The 18,897-nt window shown below is 41.4% G+C and overlaps 1 protein-coding gene and 1 pseudogene across 3 annotated transcripts; one reads left to right on the top strand and one right to left on the bottom strand.

The window, feature by feature from the left end:
• Positions 1 to 617: 617 nt before the first annotated feature.
• On the bottom strand, positions 618 to 15,706 carry LOC102255788 (facilitator of iron transport 1-like). 3 transcript variants are annotated; one of them, XM_005866819.2, is made up of 7 exons: positions 15,467 to 15,690; positions 5,970 to 6,111; positions 3,801 to 4,418; positions 3,599 to 3,664; positions 2,085 to 2,132; positions 1,532 to 1,582; positions 618 to 852 (listed from the first exon to the last, which is right to left on the bottom strand). In XM_005866819.2, coding segments are annotated over exons 2-7 (855 nt in total). In that variant the 5' UTR covers positions 6,040 to 6,111; positions 15,467 to 15,690; the 3' UTR covers positions 618 to 850. The 3 variants fall into 3 exon arrangements, with proteins under 3 accessions (XP_005866881.1, XP_005866879.1, XP_005866880.1); XM_005866817.2 differs by having other exon boundaries at positions 5,970 to 6,066; positions 15,467 to 15,510; XM_005866818.2 differs by lacking the exon at positions 5,970 to 6,111 and having other exon boundaries at positions 15,467 to 15,706.
• On the top strand, positions 8,522 to 9,900 carry LOC102239200 (annotated as a pseudogene).
• Positions 15,707 to 18,897: the final 3,191 nt, after the last annotated feature.

Raw genomic sequence — 18,897 nt, 5'->3', positions numbered from 1 at the left:
GACCAGAACCTCTCTGGTTCAGTTTTTCTAGAGAATAAACCTATTCTCTTGCTGGAATGATTGAGGATATAAACCTAACTATTTTATATTACCTGTCTCACCACTATCATTACTCCGCCAATTGAATCACCGCAGCACCTGATGTCTACAATCCTTGAGCCTTGCCAGGGTTCTATAACATGAATCAGCATATGTCTACTTGGTATCGCTTTACCCAACTCAGGCTTCCACAGGTACCTGAGTATTACCTTTCTCCTTTCTGTCATGTCATTGACCATTCTGCCTGTTTTCAGTCTTCATACTAGCATATTGTGGCTTATATTTGTCCTGTAAGTTTTATCAAAGACAATATTTGCTGACACATGTTTTTTAACCCAGTGAGATGCCTTTCAAACTTTGGAACTTCTGAGCTGTAAAATAACAGGTTTGTGTTGTTGTCAGCTACTAAGTTTGCAGAACTTTGTTAGAGCAGGTCTAGAAAAGCTAATACAGTTTTCATAGGTTCCTTTCATGCTTTCCTATGGTCATGAGGAGTTGGAGCCTAAAGTCTCTGTCAGAGAGAATAACATGATTATTGGTACTAACACAAGGCAACTAAGTAGTCTGTTATCTCATGAACATTTATTGGTCTCATATTAAATGGACGTGGTTCAGAAATGTGCACATCCTCTGTCTGTGGACAATTCCACTGTGTTTATCCTCAGCTGGGTATATACGAAGGCTCACGGGTCTTTTCGGATCATTCAAGCTCCTACAATGGAACAGCGGGCTTGTGAAGAAGCTCAGCGTCTTCTTAGAAAATTGTGGTTAGGAGACTCAAGATCTCAGCCGATGGAGAATCTGCTTCCTTTTCTAAAATAAAAAATAAAAAAAAATAGGCATTATCAAAAGAAAGCAGAGACCCTGGAGCTCAAAAGATTAGACTCATCTGTCCCACTCCCCACTCTGACCTTGTGCATGTAACTGAATTTCTTTAAGGTCTAAACACTTATTCCCCCTCCTCCTGGTGCCTTAAATGAGATATTTACACACTGTCCAGGTATCCATTTAACTGCATGAAAAAGCCACATTAGTGGATTCAAAAAAAAAAAAGCCAAGAGCGGGCCCAGTATTAAAACTGGCACCTCCCGATTCAGAACCACGGGCTTTACAGTTTTTCGCTGAATTGTATGTTCTGTTGCATCAGGAAATCTGATGCCTTTTCTGCAGGCTCTCCCTTATAAGGAGTCCATGGACTGGACTGGAATCCACATCCTATAGAAACGGGAAGGAAGAAGTCCTGGGAAAACCAAGGGAAAGAACTTGTTTGTCCTGTGCCTATTTGGGTACTAAAAATCCAGACAATTCGATTTGGAAGATAAACCTCAGAGAGAAAAGAGGTTGTCTTTAACCTTCAATTAGATTTTATAGCTGATCTCAGCATCCTGGAAGGCTGTGAAATTTGCAATCCTTTTCCAGTGGATTAAAACCAGCATTGAAAATGATGTCAAATCCCTAATAAGATATCAGGGGCAAAAGAGAAGAAACTTACAAACAAGCTCTGAGGTGAACTCATTGCTTTCCGTGGAGGTGCTGGGTTCACCTGCAATTAAGTGAAAAAATAAATAAATAAATGGTTTTTATTCACTTCCAATATATATCACTCACGGTGTGTCTGGCATTCAGCTAACAGTCTCAAGTAGCCCTAGTAAACGTGGGACTCTACCGAGTCTGTGCCACCAAAACTGCCCTACTCCTTCCCACCACGGCACTCTGCCATGCCTGAAATCCTGCCGTAGAGATGAAATGCAAACACCCTCCAGGAGGAGGATTTGGGTAAAAGACTGGTCTCCACTTGCCCTTGGCCATCCCTGAGAGGAACACATGGACCAGTCACGTCTTCATGTACAAGAGCCAAGGCCTGTCTTCTTCCCCAAAAGTGGACATCCTCAAGCAAACCTGCGCCTGGCTGAGAAGGGTATAAACATGGGCAGAGTACCTCCCAGAGCCCCACTTCCTGAGTCTGTCCTGAAAAGCCTTGAAGAAAAATATCCCTCAAAGTCTAAGAATAGACAAAAAAGTAAGTCAAAGCTCTTTATTCTTACCTGTTGCTCCAGTCATGGGCTTTTCCAAATAATCACCAGGAACACTTGCTAGAAATAAAGAAGTCACTTAGTTAACTTCAAAGGATAAAACCTCCATGAATTTTCTCTTCCTATGAAACACCAACATTTCTTAATCTATACATATATCAGGTCATCATATTATACACCTTAAACTTATACAATGTTATATGTCAATTATATTTCAATAAAACTGGGAAAACATTAAATAAATGCATTGCAGGGGGGAAATAAAACTCAGTTCATTGGTAATTGCCACAGCCAGAAAGCATCTCTTGATAAGCAGGCTATGGGGTTCAGCATATTAGCAGAAATGACAAGAGGCATCTGGGCCATGAGACTGCATCTTGCTCTTATAGTCAAACATGAGAATTTTCCTATTGCCCCATGGGATGGGGGTAAGAGTAGGAGGATTAGCGGGGGAGGCAGCATTAACTTACATTAACTTTTTAATCAACCCCTACAGGTTGGGCAGTGAGAGTACAACTGAGATAGCGCTTCATTTTGCAAATGAGAGATATTCTGTGAGGAGGATAATTAGTGGAAAAAGAATTTAAAGCCCCTTAGCTGCCACTAAAATACAATTTCTAGCTTCCTGCTACTACTGCCTCCATTCCCCCAATACATTTAGGGCAGTGCTGGAATATAGTAAATCTCAACAAATGTTAGCTATTATTTGTAGATATAAGGAGCAGATTGTTTAAAAATTGTTTTTGTAGGTAAGGCCCATGGCTCCTTCTTAGCAATAATGAAGGCATCCCACAAACAATTGGGTTTTGTTCATGTGACAGAGGCATTGACCCTGTGGCTAAAAGACAGAGAAAAATGTAAGCAGATGAAGGCCTGAGACAGAGATAGGCAGAGATAGGGCCACTGCTTCATTTATGAGGCTTTTAAACCCCTCTTTCTTCTGTTCAGCCTAAATTCAAATAAGATTTATACTTATGGGTTATAGAGATTCTTTATACCATTCTTGCAACAATTTTTTGTATGTTTAAAATTATTTCAAAATAAAAGTTTAATAAATTTTAGTACCAAAAAAAAAAAAAAAGATTTATACTTATGTAATCTTCATTCAAAATGTTCCCTGTGTAAATTGAATTGTAATCAACTGGAAAAGAAGAGCAAATTCTTAAGCTATTTTGCCACCCTAACCATTGATCCTTTGGAGACATAGGAAGCTCGTCCCTCTTTAGAGAAGCCCAGAAGGCTGGTCCTGGAGACCAGGTCAGAGCGACCTCCAGGCTGGAGCTTACTGGTGTTCAAATGGTTCCACCTGCTGACACTGGGAAAATGCTTCAATTTTCCTCAAGTTTCAACGAAACTAACGTACTGTGGTAATCATTTCACAATGTACGAGTATCATCTCAAAGAACAAAGCAGCAAGGTATCCCCAGCTGTATAAGTTACCTCGGGACATTCCTATGCAATGAGCTGTAAATAAAGAAAGAGAGGCAGGGAGACATTTCTGCATTTTTGAAGACAGGAATTTTTACCTGTGGCCTCCTCAGTGGCTTCTCCCATAATGCTGGGGATAGTTGAGCCCACTTCAGTAGACAATTCTAGGAAAACAGAATGGGAAATGGGTGTGGTCACGTCCTATGCGGGGAATCCAGTTCACTGGAGGAAAGCAGCCTTTCCCTCAGAAATGTAAAAGATGGGCGCCCACCAACTCCTGCAGTCAGAACCCTTACTTACCCGAAGCCTGTGTATTCTCCAAATAAACATCAGTGGTCGACTCTACAGCATCAGTGTGGTCCAGGGCAGTGGATGACTCTACAGCATCAGTGTGGTCCAGGGCAGTGGATGACTCTACAGCCCCAGTGTGGTCCAGGGCAGTGGGTGACTCTACAGCCCCAGTGTGGGCCAGGGCAGTGGATGACTCTACAGCCCCAGTGTGGTCCAGGGCAGTGGGTGACTCTACAGCCCCAGTGAGGTCTAGGGCAGTGGATGAGTCTACAGCATCAGCGAGGTCCTTGTTAGTGAGTGACTCTAAAGCATCAGTGAGGTCCTTGTCAGTGAGTGACTCTAAAGCATCAGCAAGGTCCTTGTCAGTGAGTGACTCTAAAGCATCAGCGAGGTCCTTGTTAGTGAGTGACTCTAAAGCATCAGCGAGGTCCTTGTCAGTGAGTGACTCTAAAGCATCAGTGAGGTCCAGGGCAGTGGGTGACTCTAAAGCATCAGTGAGGTCCAGGGCAGTGGGTGACTCTAAAGCACCAGCGAGGTCCAGGTCAGTGGGTGATTCTGGGTCAATGATTGAATTTAGTTCAGGTTGTAACTCTGAGTCCTTGAACATGTCTGCATGATAGTCGATGTCTAGAAAAAACAAACAGCTCAAATATTTTCTAGCAAGAGTATCTCCACCATCTCCACACCCTTCCCATTCCAAGCTAGATCTTCCCTGGGGAAAAACAGGGACATAACTTGGTATAACAAATCAAATGGCATCTCCCCACAAGTCTCTCTTCTGCCAACTGCTAGAACGTCCAGAATAGTAACTGCCACCCAGTAGTATGCTCAGTGTCCCTACACCACCCTTCTTGAAGGGTCAGTTTAGGAAGGAACGTTTGATATTGTGCCTCTAAATGTGAATTAGTCAGACTAAAACAGAATAAACATTCTAAAAACTCCCCCTCTGTAATCCTTCCAGGTTTCTGAAAACTTAAAAACAAAGAGGGGCAAAGAGCAAGGAAAAGAGCTATTTCCAAGGTGCATATCAAGAATGGAATCAAGGGGGTGCGGAAGAGGTAGAAGAGGGTATAGGGGGGATAAGTGGTGATGGAAGGAGATTTGACTTGGATTGGTGAACACACAATACAGTATATGACAGATTATAGAACAGTAGACCTTAAACCTATATAATTTTGTTAACCAATATCACCCCAATACATTCAATAAAAAAAAAAAAGAACAATGGAATTGACTCTAAAATGGGCTACTCTTATGATTTGCTCATTAAATGTCTAGGACATCATTTTCCAGAGTGTCCCATAGAGGATTCAATCCAGTTATTTGGGGGCTTGCTAACCATATATAAGCATCATAACCATGTAGGCCTGATGAGGGTGCAAACAGGGTCTTCTTGGGCGATAGTGAAAGATACATAGTCATGTGGCTGCCTAGTTCAGCAGGGTATGAGCATTCTACCAATGAGGCCAACGTCATTAGCTCTCTAATTTAGTCGCTTTGCTTTATCATTCATTCACATGCAACTAAGAACCCAACCCCAGCATCTGATATATTGAGAGCTACCAGGGGGAGAGGTGGGAGGAACAGAATGGGGAAAGTAACCATTTTAATGCAAAGGAATAGACAGCCCTCCTCATTAGAAATGAATTCAGAAACGACTGGAAAAGAAAGCCTTTGGGGGAAAGCTTCCTTCCTCTGGTCCACAGGACTCCTCCTCCTTGCCTTTTGCAATGTGATTCACAAGTTTCCCTTCCAGACAAAGCATTTTGAACTTTACTCTGCTATGAAATGAGGATACAGCCTAGGATTTATAAACCTCCATTAAATAGAATAAAGCCTCTTTAGCACCCAACAGTGAAGGAGAACACAGAAAACCCGCAGTAGCTCTCTAATCACCTACCCTAATCCCATCTGCCCAGCCTTTATACCTTTATCAAGTCAATTCAAACACATAGCCCAAATCTTAGCTTAGCCACTCAACTGCCCAAGGCCTCAGAGCTCAACCTCCCATCCTCACCTTAAATCCAAGTCAATATAGTTTTAACCATTTCACTTTACAACTTTCACTTAGTATCTCTCTAGCTAGCTAGCTCCCTCTTCCCCATGCCATCCCCCCTTACACACACCATGAGAGATCTTAGCTCTGTTCTCCCAGAAACCTCCCAATAGTCCACTTACTTGGGAGTATTAAGGGGAAAGTCCCAGCCAGGACAAACCAGGTAGAGAAGATGAGGACCTTCCTGATCATGGTTCAGGCGGCAGGGAGCACAGGATGCTGGAGAAGGTGAGCAGGCAGGTGGCAAGCCCTCAGTGAGCTGGACTGATGAGAGCTCTGCTCAGCTTTTATAGAACCCTCAGCCCAAGGGGCTGAAGGCAGCATTCTCAGGTGGTTATTATTTAAAAAAAAAAAAAAGTAAGCCTTTCCTGCTCACACACACACACATACACATACAATGAGAATGTCTCCCTGGAGCAAAGGCCCTGGGGGAGGGAGAAACAAGGAAGAGGTTGGAGGAAAACCCTGATAAGGTCCTAGGTTGGGTTGCCCCATTACCATTAGCAGCAATTATCTGCTTTTCAGAGGATGAGGGGGAAATTCTAGTTTCACCAGCTAACAGAGGACTCCACTCCTAGCCCAAGATTGCAAGTTTGTCATCTAGACTGGAGCCAACTATTGTTTTACTAAACTCTTGAAATGCTACGTTGAGTCAGAATGCAGGACTAAGAATTGTGGTCAGAGCCTGATGGTGACTTTGATTGTAAGGGAGAGTCCTATTACACAGTCTTCTAACCCGAACCGGTCTCTCAAAGAGAACTGTGACGAGAATAATAATTACTCCGACTATTATTACTACAATAAAGCAGATGTATCTAAAATTATAAGATTTCACATGTGCTATTATCATATTTGATTCTCACCACAGTCCTATTAGGGAGTCATTATTTATCCCCATTTTTCTGGTGAGGAAACTAGGTCAAGGGACTCCAAATTCAATGACACCAAATTCAAATGAAGATATTCAAGTTATGCAGAGATGTCATTCACATCAAGTACTCGTGGCTGTGCAGTCTTGGCTCCTGCTAGTGACTTTTCCCGTCCTCTAGGGGGCAGCACGAAGCTGCAATGTGTCCTTGGCAGAAGCACAGATTAACCCTCACAGTAGGTGTACACTGGGCTGAGAATATGCAAGAGGGACTAACACATAAATAGCCTCAGCATTCAATTAAAAGTCATGTCATTACCTGAAGAGGAGGTGTTTAACACATATGTGCAATTCCCATCACAGGGTCCAACTCCCACAAGTCCTTCAGGCCTATTTTCTTTACTTAACACATTGCGTACCGCATAGAAATCTCTAAGACATACGCCAGGGACCGCACGTTTTTGGGCAAACTGCACGTTATTTAAATCATCATAGTGCACTTTAGGTGTTGTTTTTCAATAATTATAACATTTTTATTTACAATAACAATTAAACAATTAAAGTTCCTAGTACTTTTTTAACGTATGGTACTGCGTAAAACATTTTCCTCTATGAAGAGGGACCAAACAAAATTGACATAAGTATCTAGATTCGCTCCTTTTTCCATGGGCGTGAAAAAACGAGAACACTCGTGAGCGGTCCTTAATAGATGGCGAGAAAACTCCTGAGCAGTACGAAATGTCTTAAAAAGTCACAGCTGATTCCTGCACCTCAGAACCCACAGGGTTGGCAATATCATTGACAGAAACTTACACACAGCCCAGAGTCCCCAGAAAAGATGTTATGACAGCCCCCTGAGAGGGAGGGAGAGGGCTGCCCCCTCCCCACTCCTGTCTTGTGTAAATAAATGTAAACAAGAGACCCTGATTGTGTTGTGATAAAGCCAATTTATTAAAGCAATTAGAACAAGCAAATTTAAAGAAGTTAGGCGAGCAAATCTACTTCATCCAACGCAGGTGGACATCACTCAGCTAATCTGAGTAGTGAGCTAGGTGGGCGTTCGAAGTGTAATATAGCCTCCTGTCTATAGGTTTCAAAATTCCTCTGCTGAGTATCTTGATACAGATTAATTCTCAAGGTCCCTTTTTACTTCATGTGGCCTTCCCAGGATTCTCAAGAAGCACCTGGCAATTTTATCTTGCCAAGCCTTAAAACTGCTGGCTTCTTTGTTTAGGGATTAAAAAGGACAAAACAAACAAACAAAAACCTGTCCTTTCTCCTTCCCCAAAATGGCTGATTTCTTTGTTTAGTTACGCAGCGGTTCTCAACCTGGGGGTCGGGACCCCTTTGGCGGTCGAACGACCCTTTCACAGGGGTCGCCTAAGACCATCCTGCATATCAGATATTTACATTACGATTCATAACAGTAGCAACATTACAGTTATGAAGTAGCAACGAAAATAATTTTATGGTTGGGTCACAACATGAGGAACTGTATTTAAAGGGCCAGAAGGTTGAGAACCACTGGTTAGTGCATAAGAAAAACTCCCTTCTCTCCCCCTTCTCCCCTCCTTTTCTGCATTCTTCAGTTGGAGAGTCATTAACCATTAGCTTACCAGCCTCCTTGGGAGAGATAAGGGCTTGCAATTTACAAGCTGGCTGTAAATGGCCCGCACTGTTTGGCCTTGTTTTAACTTTCTTGTCTCAGTTTCCTTATTCCTTTTGCCCTGGAATTTTCCTCGCTTTTCACTGCCCTGTAACAAAGCCTTTCAGCAATAGTGATAACACTTAACTTTTTGCTCAACTATGTGCCACAGGTATGTATTGTTCTACCCAATACCAACCTAAGGTAATTTTATTATTCTCCTTTTTTAGATGAGGAAACCATGGCACAGAGAGGTTAGGGAAGTTATGAAAGGTCACACAATAATATTGTAGCATCAAGAAGCAGCCTAGCCTGGCCAGTATGGCTCAGTTGGTTAGGTATCCTCTCATGCACCAAGAGGTCACTGGTTTGATTCTCAGTCAGGACACATGCTCAGTCCCCAGTGGGGGATATGCAGGAGGAAGCCAATAGATGTTTCTCTCTCATCAATCAATGTTTCTATCTCCCTTCCTCCTTCTCTAAAAAATCAGTAAAGACATATTAAAAAAAAAAGAAGAAGAAGAAGAAGAAGCAGCAATCCATTGGGCAGTCTGATGCTAGGGCTTCTCTCAACCACTCTCCTATTTCTCCCCCAAGTCCAGTTACCTCCCTGATCTCCTCACTGCCCACTTTGTCCTGTGAAGTGAAGCCCTGCACAGACTTCACCTTAAAGGCAGGGGTGGGGTGGGGTGGGGTGGCGCAGGGAGGCCCTAGTGAGGAACAACGGACAGGAAGGCTGGAGAGAAGCCTGAGAAGCAGCAGTGAGCTGGAGCCTCCAGAGGACCCAAAGAAGCAGCAGAAAAACCTGGGAAAACTAAGACTGTCTTCCAGGAATGGAAGGGAAAATTCCAGTCGCAGTGCTGAGAATCCATCAGCCGAAGAAGCTGCAGGCCTCCCAGCAAAGCCTACAATGATCTCCAGTTTAGATTTGCCATCGGCAGTCAGATGGCAAAGAAAGCATCAGGCACAGCCATCAGACTTGGATCAAGTAAACCCAAAGAAACTCTTCCAACTCTTGCTCCAAAAACCCTTTCGGTAGCAGCAGCTTTTAATGAAGACTAAGATAGAGAACCTGAGGAAATGCCTGCAGGAGCAAAGTGAAGAATATTGAAAGGGTTACACCAACATCAGCAGGACCACTCTCCTTCAATAAAGAAAAGCATGGGTTTTCTTTATGTTTTGTTTTTCCATATATTTTTATTGATTTCAGAGAAGAAGGAGGGAGAGATCTTTATGTTTTGTTTTTCCATATATTTTTATTGATTTCAGAGAAGAAAGGAGAGGGAGAGAGAGATAGAAACATCAATGATGAGAGAGAATTGATGATTGGCTGCCTCCTGCACGCTCCCTACTGGAGATCAGGCCAGCAACTCAGTCAAGTGCCCTAATCAGGAATCCAACCATGACCTTCTGTTTCATAGGTCAACCCTTGACCACTGAGCAACACTGGCCAGGCAAGCATGGGTTTTACGATAACCAGAAGCTATGGGAGCAAAATATAAAATCTCATCTTCGAAATGCCCATGACCAAGACAATTAAATGATATGATTTGAAATGGGGGTTTTGTAAAGTTAAAAGGAACAGTTTCCTTTTTAAAGAATGGTATTTAAAACAAAGACTACCTTTGGAGACACATTTTTATTTTTCCAAGGTTGAGTGGTACACTAATAAGTGAGAGTTTGAAACTTGACATGATTTATATTTTCTATACAGATTTCAAGACATGTGCTAATTTTGTAGTTTCCTATGATTAGTTTCCAATGGTCACAGATAATTTTTGAAAATCAGAAATAGTACCTTTCTAAGAATGGCATATTTTTTAGACACAGCTATTAGCACATTAAGAGGGAAGCAAAAAGTTGTTTGTTTAAACTGCAAGCAATTACTCTGTAACTTAACTCCCTTATTAACTAAACTTTCCGTCTCCTAGGAACAGCCTTATAGAAAAGGAGTATTGCATTGGAGCAAAATGTTACTGAAAGTAAGTGAGATAAAAGTAAAATATTGCTCATCACTGGTTCCAATTTACAGATGAGGAAACTGAGGCACAAACAATTTAAATAACTTGCCCAAAGTTACAAGAGCTAGTAACAGGTAGAAGCATGATTCAATCCAGGCAAAATGGCTCAGAGTCAATTCCCATCTTTCCTCTGTATAGATTCATCTCTTCATCATTTCCGTGTCAAGGGTAATTACTCTGATAGTTAGAGATCAATCCCTTCCTTACATCTCTTCCCCGACTATATTGAAAGCTTCAGAGGGCAGGGGCCAGACTTATACAACTTTGTTCCCTAACAACATCTTGCTAGGTGCTTTGCCCATTATTCTTGAACCAAATTATCTCATACATTTTAAAAGCAGACATTGAAGCTTAGCAGAATCCCAGCTATGTTAGATTTGAAAGGAGGTTAAAGAATGGATAAAGGATGGAAGAGCCCATTATTAGATTTGATAAACCCCCCAAAGCAATCTGAAACAGTCACAAAATCAATTGCACACAGTTTTTTTTTCTCTCTTGATCATTAGGATTCCTTCTACAGTGCTGCCTCCTCCTACCCTTTCCTTTAAAAAAAAAAAATCACATTAAAAGAGTCTTTTACTGGATAAAGAAGAAGTAGTGCACATATGCAATAGAATATGACTCAGCCATATAAAAGAAAGAAATCTTTTTTATCGATGGACCTAGAGGCTATTGTGCTGAGTGAAATATGCCAGACAGAGGAAGACAATGACATGATTTCACTTAAATGTGGAACCTAAAAAAATAAATAAAAATTAAAAAATAAATGAACAAACAAAACGGAAACAGAAAATCATAGACACAGGGAACGTTTTGACATTTGCCAGATGGGAGTCAGGTTGGGGGATGGGTGAAAAGAAGTGAAGGGATTAAGAAGTACAAATGGGTAGTTACAAAATAGTCATGGACAAATCTAGCATAGGGAATATAATCTATAATACTGTAACAGCTATGTATGGTGTCAGGTGGGTATTAGAGTTATCAGGGTGATCACATCATAAATTGTACAAATGTCTACTCACTATATTGTAAAAAAAAGTTCATACTATATGATTTCATTTTTATGAAACTGTAGACAAAGCAAATTTGATCTGTAGCAACAAAAAACAGATCAGTATGTTTGGGGATGGTGGGATGGGAGTGGGAGAGAGGGAGAAGTGGAGATGATTACAAAGAAACACTAGAAATCTTTTGGGGATGATGGATATGTTCATTATCTTAACTGTGGTGATGGTCGCATATATGTACATATATATATCAAAGCTTATCAAATTGTATGTTTTAAATATTTGAAGTTTATTCTATGTCAATTAAACCTCAGTAAAGATATTTAAAATAAAGTAAAAAAAATTTAAATAATTTAAAAAATAATTTTAAAGATTGAATTGTTCCAATGACATACACAGGGGTGTCAAACCAGGAGCCAGTGTCTGAGTAGTAATGAGAGGAGTAGGAGGTTGGTTAGGACAGGATTTGCAGAAGGAATAGGCACGATGCATTTGACTAGTGGAAATTTAGGTGCTGATAGAAATATACCACACGCAGCAGAAAACATGAGGCTAAAGTCCATGAGATTTTGGTTTATGATCGTAATTTTTGTTTTATGCATAATGTGAGGATGGAAAAATAAAAATTTCCATGTACCTTTTTAAGTTCAAATAGGAAGTTTTACAGTCCAGAAGCTAAGCTGGTAGGTAGATTGTCCATAGTTCCTTGAACAATCACTTAATCCTGAAGATAGATCAATTCAGTTAAACAGTTTTGTCTCATTTCAGGAGGTGGTAAATTAGGTCTATATTGTGTGAGCAAGCAAACAGGTATTTAATGAGAGACATTTCTATGGGAACCAAAAAAACCCCACAAAAACCCACACACACAAAGGTTAATGTTTAGAGCAAATTAAAAACACAGTTTCTGAGCCTGGAGGGCTGCCAGACTTCTAGGTGTCAGACTTGATGCATACATCTCTGATGATGTCATTGAGTGTTTGGAGAAAACTCTCAGGTGGTTTACACAACATCAGGCATGGAGATTGTATAAGCATGAGCTGTTGTGGTGATGTCTTGAAGTTTAGTATATGTGGGGGTTTTTAAAATTGATTTTAGGAAGAAGAAGGGAGAGGGGGAGAGAGAGAAACATCCATCGGTTACCTCCTGCACCCACCCGACCAGTGATCAAACCCAAAATTTGGGTATGTGCCCTGTGAGGGAATTGAGCCAGGGTGATTTCTTGACGTGTATATCAAATCATGGAGCAGCAGTTTGCAGGACTTCAAGGGGACAAATGGCCATTTCAGTTTTCAGTGATTCCAAGTGAAAGGATAGGAGAAAATTGAAAATGTTAGTTTGAGGAACTGCAGCCAAATATTTGAGAAAACTCCAAAAACTCAGGATCCAGTCCAGTTTACAGCTGGAAAACAAAACTTCAAAGACAATGAACTGAACCAGAATCTAATAACCATAAGTATGCATTATAGTTACTATTGAAACATAATTTTTCCTCTCTAAATCACCCTCATTTTTAACCAGGATAGTCAAATTAAGATGAATTTATTTGCAGAATAGGTCTAGTTTGTTTGTTTTTTTTAAAAAAATTGGCCTGATTACTTGTATAAGTACAGCAGAATAACCACTGGTCAAACAGGCTCTTTTAAATTTACTCTGCTGGAGTTTTTCATAAGGAATCTCCAGATTAAATTTTTAACAGTATCTCAAGGCTAAGAGGGCAAACCTTATACTTGCTATTAGATTTTGCTTGTAGTACTCTTAGCTTTGGAGCCATTCCTCTCTAAGTGAGGTTCCCAAAATATCCTGATGTTCTCATACCTGCCAGGAAGGGACCTTCCTTACTCCCCTGGTAAGTTGGTTGGGAACCCTGTAAGCAAGGTACCAGGCCAATATGTCCAAGAGGCTCCCATAAGTCCATCTTAATTCCTTAAAGCTGTTTGGTCATATCTGATTCTGCGCATGCCTCTCTCACACATGACATTGCCACAAAAGCCTCTGTATATAACCCGGTTCCAATTGTGTCTTGTTATAAGGAGAACATACCCTTATTGAACTTATGCAAATAACTATACTGCCAAGAAAATAAGAACACTCCCTGGGAGTTTCTATATTCTGGAGGGATCAAGTAGGAAGAAAACAATAAATGTTTCAATTCCGCTCACAAAGGTATAATTTATCAACTCGCTCCAGTTCTTAGGTAGTTTAAAAGAAACAAGTTTCCTTGTACCTGGAAAACAATATATTTTTCTAAAATCAGCAATATTTCAGACAAAGAGTTGTTAGGATTATAATCATCTTCATCAGTTCATTTGACAATTTTTAAAGAAGCTGGAGGGCTGGGGGCTAGACTTAGAGTTTTCGGCAGCCTGTGCTTTTGAAAAGCTCCCGTTTCCATTTGTTTGTTCAGCCTCAGGCAGCTATGACTGTTTACATTCCTGACCATCCACAGGAGGACCTCCGGAGTTGCTGAGGAGGCTTAAAAACATTCCTATCAGACTCTGAAAAATGAGCTTCCAATTTTGCTACATTTCTGATCACGGCGCTATTGAATTCTTTTAAAATGTCTTTTCAGCTAGGACATACAATATTTATTTCTGGCAGTATTAAACAATTCGATGGACTCAATGTGTACGAAGTTTTGTGCCTTCCGGGTCATTCCCTCTGACCTTCAAAAGAAAGAATTGATACCTGACATATCTCAAGCAGGCAAAAAGCTAATGCCACATCCTCAGGGCACAGGCATAGCTATCCCTGGGAGAAAAAGGATCAATAACCAATTGGTCAGGATTGAGAAGGAAGGGACAATGTGAAATTTTATTTCCCTCTTTCATTGGCCTCAGGATAAATGGCTAAACATTCAAGTACCCTTTCTGGTGTAAGAATTTTTTTTTTTTTTAATTATGGCCCTTAGATTGGCCTTGGACCGAGGACCGAGGTTATAAATTCCCTGAGGGCTGGCAGCAGTTTGGTAGGACCCTCACTAAAAATGGACTTTAGCCCACATTTCTGTTTGGCCATATTTTGGAGCTTCCAACTTGATGATTACCCAGCCAAGTTCTTAGGACATAAAATGTAAGGTTGTCTTTAGTGAGATTGTTGCCATTTTTTTCTTTTCCTTTTTTTTTCTTACGTGCTGGATAATTGTATTTCCAGTGTCATGATTTTTTACAATATCTACAAATATCTAAAGGCAAATAGGAAGCGGTCTGAGTGGACTTTGATTTTTGTTGTAATTTCTGTCCTTTCATCTTCTTAAGGGAGTTTTAATGGCTAATCATTATACCAATATGAGAGCTTTCCAGAAAGGATATTTTAGCCCTGGCTGGGTGGCTCAGATGGTTGGAGCATCCTCCCATAAGCCAAAAGGTTAGGGGTTCCATTCGGGGTCAGGGCTCATATGTGAGGCAACCCATCAATGTTTTTTTTTTCTCTCTCCTCCTTCCTTTCTCTCTAAAATCAACTTTTTAAAAAACATAGCTTCAGGCAAGAATTAAAAATTCTATAAACAAATACATAAATAAATGCTTTAATTTAAAAGTTTTACCAATTCAAAGGATCTATTGTCTGGCCATTGATGGTAAGATTTACAGTGACTCCAAAGAGCAATCCTATGGCCTAACTAAGGAAGCAAGAGGGTTCCACAGAGAGTGCGAAGGGTGCAGCCCTCCCAGATCCAACAGTTCATCCCTACAGTAGCCTAAGAAACACGTGGGGCCTGTTTTAAACAGCTGTTCCAAAACGCAGAAGGTCACGTGTTTTCCTCCCTTTAGTCCGAATAAGGATTCCCTAGGCTGGATCCACAGCCCCTTTGCCCATCAGCTGCATCTTCATCCTCATGCTGGCAGAGATAACGACCATCTCTGGAAGCATGGGGTCAACAGAAAACCAGAGGTTCAAATCAAATCTTTAGCACAGTCATGTTTGCCCAAGAAACCAGTCTCACCACCAATCTAAACTTAGAAAGGGAGAAAAGTATTCTCACAACTTTTTCTTCCACTGGATCCCACAGACAGAGATCTAGGGATGGGCGGGGGGCGGGGGGGGGGGGGCCGCGTGCTTACATGGTCGGAACCCTTACCTCCTTCCAGCCTGTGTTAGATGTCCCAGGATCTCCTGAGTTGCTTCAGCCTTAGAGGAAAGTGTGGGGTTCTAGCCAGTAAATTTTCTTTTTGCCTGGCTGCCTCAATAAAACCGTGGGGGCAGAAAAAAATTTTTTCCCTACCTTTCTGAATTCTTCTGGTTGGACTAATAATCTAATTAACATGAGACAAATTAATAGGAGAAAAATTAATAGGATAACCAAACTTATCGCATATGTACATATGGGGGTCCCCCAAAAATATGAGAGCCAGGGGCAGGTTGGGCAGTTAAGGCTTACCTGGTATATGCCATCTTAAACTAAGTGGGGCAAGGGGGAGGGGTTGGTACTTTATAGGGCAAGAAGGCAATTTACAAGGAAATGAAAGAGTTAATGTTTAGTAAACAAATCCTTGCTGGGCCATCTTGAAGCAATGGGACACAGAGGAATTTGATCAAACCAGCCCGGCTAGCTTTCTCCCTATCACACACTAGTTTATATGAAACTATAATTATCCATGATACTATCTCTCTTCCTGGAGCAAGCCCTCTATCTAAATTCTTTTTAAGCAATTAGGGGGAAGGTCAAAGGTTTTTCCTGAGACTTTTGTTTCTTAAAACTCAGCAGCTTAATCAATATTCCAAAGAGGCATATTTTGGGTTGACAAACTCTGTTCCCCTTCAATAACATTGTAAAGGGAGCAACTGTCAAGTTAAAGAAGTAAACACTACTTTGTATGCTGAACAGTACAAGTGCTAAAAAGGAAAGCTAGGCAGAGAAGAGAGAGAGGGCTCTGTGTGTTGGTGAGGGAGGGGCCACAGAACCCATATGAAAGGAACACAAGGGAGTCAAGAATATGAAGGAACACGTGGCTGGTTTTCCTGCACTGAAATTGGTGTTTGGATATGGCTTCAGAGTGAGAAATAAAGGTCGTGATTTCAAAATAGCCACAAAGTTCTTCAGTTCAATTTAAGGCCATGTCCTGTGTTATTCCCTCCTTTCACACAGAGCAGCTGGCATGTACTCGAGGAATGCCACGTCACAGTAAGCTTAGCTTAAGCAAAGCGTAAGGAATCAAATCTGCTAGAATAACAGCTAACATGCCTGTTTTTATAACTGACAAATTGTACTTGATTCCGTTCACCTTTTTCACTAAAGTCCATATATTTAATCCAAAGGCCTTGGTTACTTCCCCAAGTTCATTCTTGGCACTAACTCTCATCAGCCCTCTGGCACCATGATCACTGCACCCATCCCCCATAAACACACAATCTAAACCAGTCACACCAACAATTCTCAGAACACTGTGTTCTCTTTGCTTCTGCTCCTCCCCATCCCCAACCTTCTGATCTTATGGGATCACCATTACTTGTGAAGTCCATGGTTGACGAAAACGTCATTAAGTGGCGCATGACCCTATAATGACATACCCTGCGTCCACTCTTTCCTAAAAGGAGACTGGGAAGGACAACAGGAAGCAAGAAGGGATTTAATGAAAGAGAAAGATGTTTCTGTCAGTGAGTGCCACCTGCTGGCTCATGTTGGTTATAAAAAAACAAACATACAAGTGCAATAGTTGGCTTTAGCAAAAGATCTTGGGTGCCACCTACTGATTTATTTTGAAACTTTTTAATATTTTACAGAAAGATTCACTTAATATATATCAAGCACCAACCATATAAGAGATGCTAGAAATAGAAAAACAGCACAGGCTGGAAGAGGTATCATGAAGACAGATGAGCACAAAGAGATCCTGGTGAGGGGTGGAAGCTTGGTCACAAAGGGAGCAAGTGTGCAGCCTACAGGACAGAGTTGGCAATCAACTAGGGGAGGCCAGGTAGGGGGATTGGGAAAGCTTTATTGAGATGAGAAACCCCAAGTTATCTCTATAAATGCGAGTTGTTGAGCAGGTATGAGAAGGAGGAGCTGGGAGTTCCAGGCAGAAGGAGAGGTGAGTGTCTGCCAAGTGATTTAGTATGGCTGAACCTTGTAATGCAAGACATAGAGAGAGGCACCAAGAGAGAAAGCTGGGGAGGGAGGCTGGGGCCAGATCCTAGGAGGCGTCACATGCCACACTGTGGAGGTTATCCTGGAGGAAATAGTTGGAGAACTACTGGTGGGTGTTAAGCAGGAGAGTGCGGGATTAGACATCTCTTTACAAATACCATGCCCGCAGAAAAAGGGAAATTGGGATTCAGTGCCTCACTTTGGAAATTTATTGTTGTTGCAAGTCACATAAATCTAATCTACTCAAATTAAAAGGGGGGATTTATTGGCAGGATATCAGGAGTACACCAAATCCTCAAGAGCCTGGAAGAGCAGCTTGGAGGTGGGCAGGAGCGAAGGCAGTTTGGAGGAGGCACAGCAGTTGTCTCATAGTTGGCACAGTCTGACCAAGATTTGGCTGCAGAAGGACATCACTGCCACTGTTGTCCTGAATTAGCCCTACTCACCCCAGTAGGAGCATGGGATTGTCAACCTTCGGCCCATGCCTTGGTTGCTAGGTAGTTGTGACTTCCTAAACGGAGTATTACTTAGGGTACCTGTTTGGCTGCTGTGACAAATATCAAAATTAATGATGACTTTATTTCTCCCTCATATAAAGGCACGAGTTGGTTGGTCAGCTCTTTACTGTGAAGTCAGCCCTGATCCAACCCCCCTGGATTTTTATCCCACACATAGTTTCCATTTCGTGGCCCAAGAGAGCTGCTCCAGTTCCCACCATCACTTTTGCATTCTAGCCACAGGAGGAAGGAGAAAAAAAAATGAGATGGCATGCTTCTTTCTTTTAAGAACACAAACTGCGAGTTTCATATTTCACTTCCACTTACAAGCCAATGTCCAGGACTTGGTGACAGCCACATCTAGCTGCAAGGAAAGCGGCAAATGGAGTCAGAATTCTGTGTGGCCATGTGGTCAGTTCAATCCTCTTACTATGGAAGAAAGGAAATGCATAGTGTGGAACAACTAGAAAATCCCCCAAGTAGCAAGTAAGGAGCTAGATTCTGGCAAGGTCAAGAAATAACAGTGAAATGTCCAGTACAGGCAGATAAAGTAGGCGGGAAAGCATTTTCATCATCGGTGTAAGAGATAATAGGGAACAGAACAATAAGTTTGGATGAAAGCAAGTGTTTTAAAATATAAAGAAGTCAGACTCAGTAGGATTCGGAACCTGATTGAATATAGAGGCTATGAGAAAGGGAGGAGAGATAGATGAATCTCAATTGTCTGACTTTGATGAGGGGGTTGATCTTTGAGCCATCACATAAATAAGGAACATGACAGGACATATACATTACATTAGAGTCTGTGTGACATTCCAGTGGAGATGCCAATAGTTGGTCAGGTATCAGATTCTTGACAGAAGACAGATGAATTTGATAATTGGTAGCATATTGGTGGTAATTGAAGCTGTGGAAAAGAATTACATC

This window comes from Myotis brandtii, unplaced genomic scaffold, assembly GCF_000412655.1.
Source record: "Myotis brandtii unplaced genomic scaffold, ASM41265v1 scaffold237, whole genome shotgun sequence".
Lineage (NCBI taxonomy): Eukaryota > Metazoa > Chordata > Mammalia > Chiroptera > Vespertilionidae > Myotis > Myotis brandtii.
The sequence above is the reverse complement of the archived record's forward strand: the minus strand, read 5'-3'. Positions and strand labels throughout refer to the sequence as shown.

Excerpts from the sequence above, each read along its gene's own strand:
- LOC102255788 (XM_005866819.2), bottom strand. The coding sequence starts at position 6,039 with ATGATCAGGAAGGTCCTCATCTTCTCTACCTGGTTTGTCCTGGCTGGG. Across the intron at positions 3,665-3,800 it reads GGAGAATACACAGGCTTCGG|AATTGTCTACTGAAGTGGGC; the intron begins GTAAGTAAGGGT and ends CTGTTTTCCTAG. Across the intron at positions 2,133-3,598 it reads AGCCACTGAGGAGGCCACAG|CAAGTGTTCCTGGTGATTAT; the intron begins GTAAAAATTCCT and ends CTTTATTTCTAG.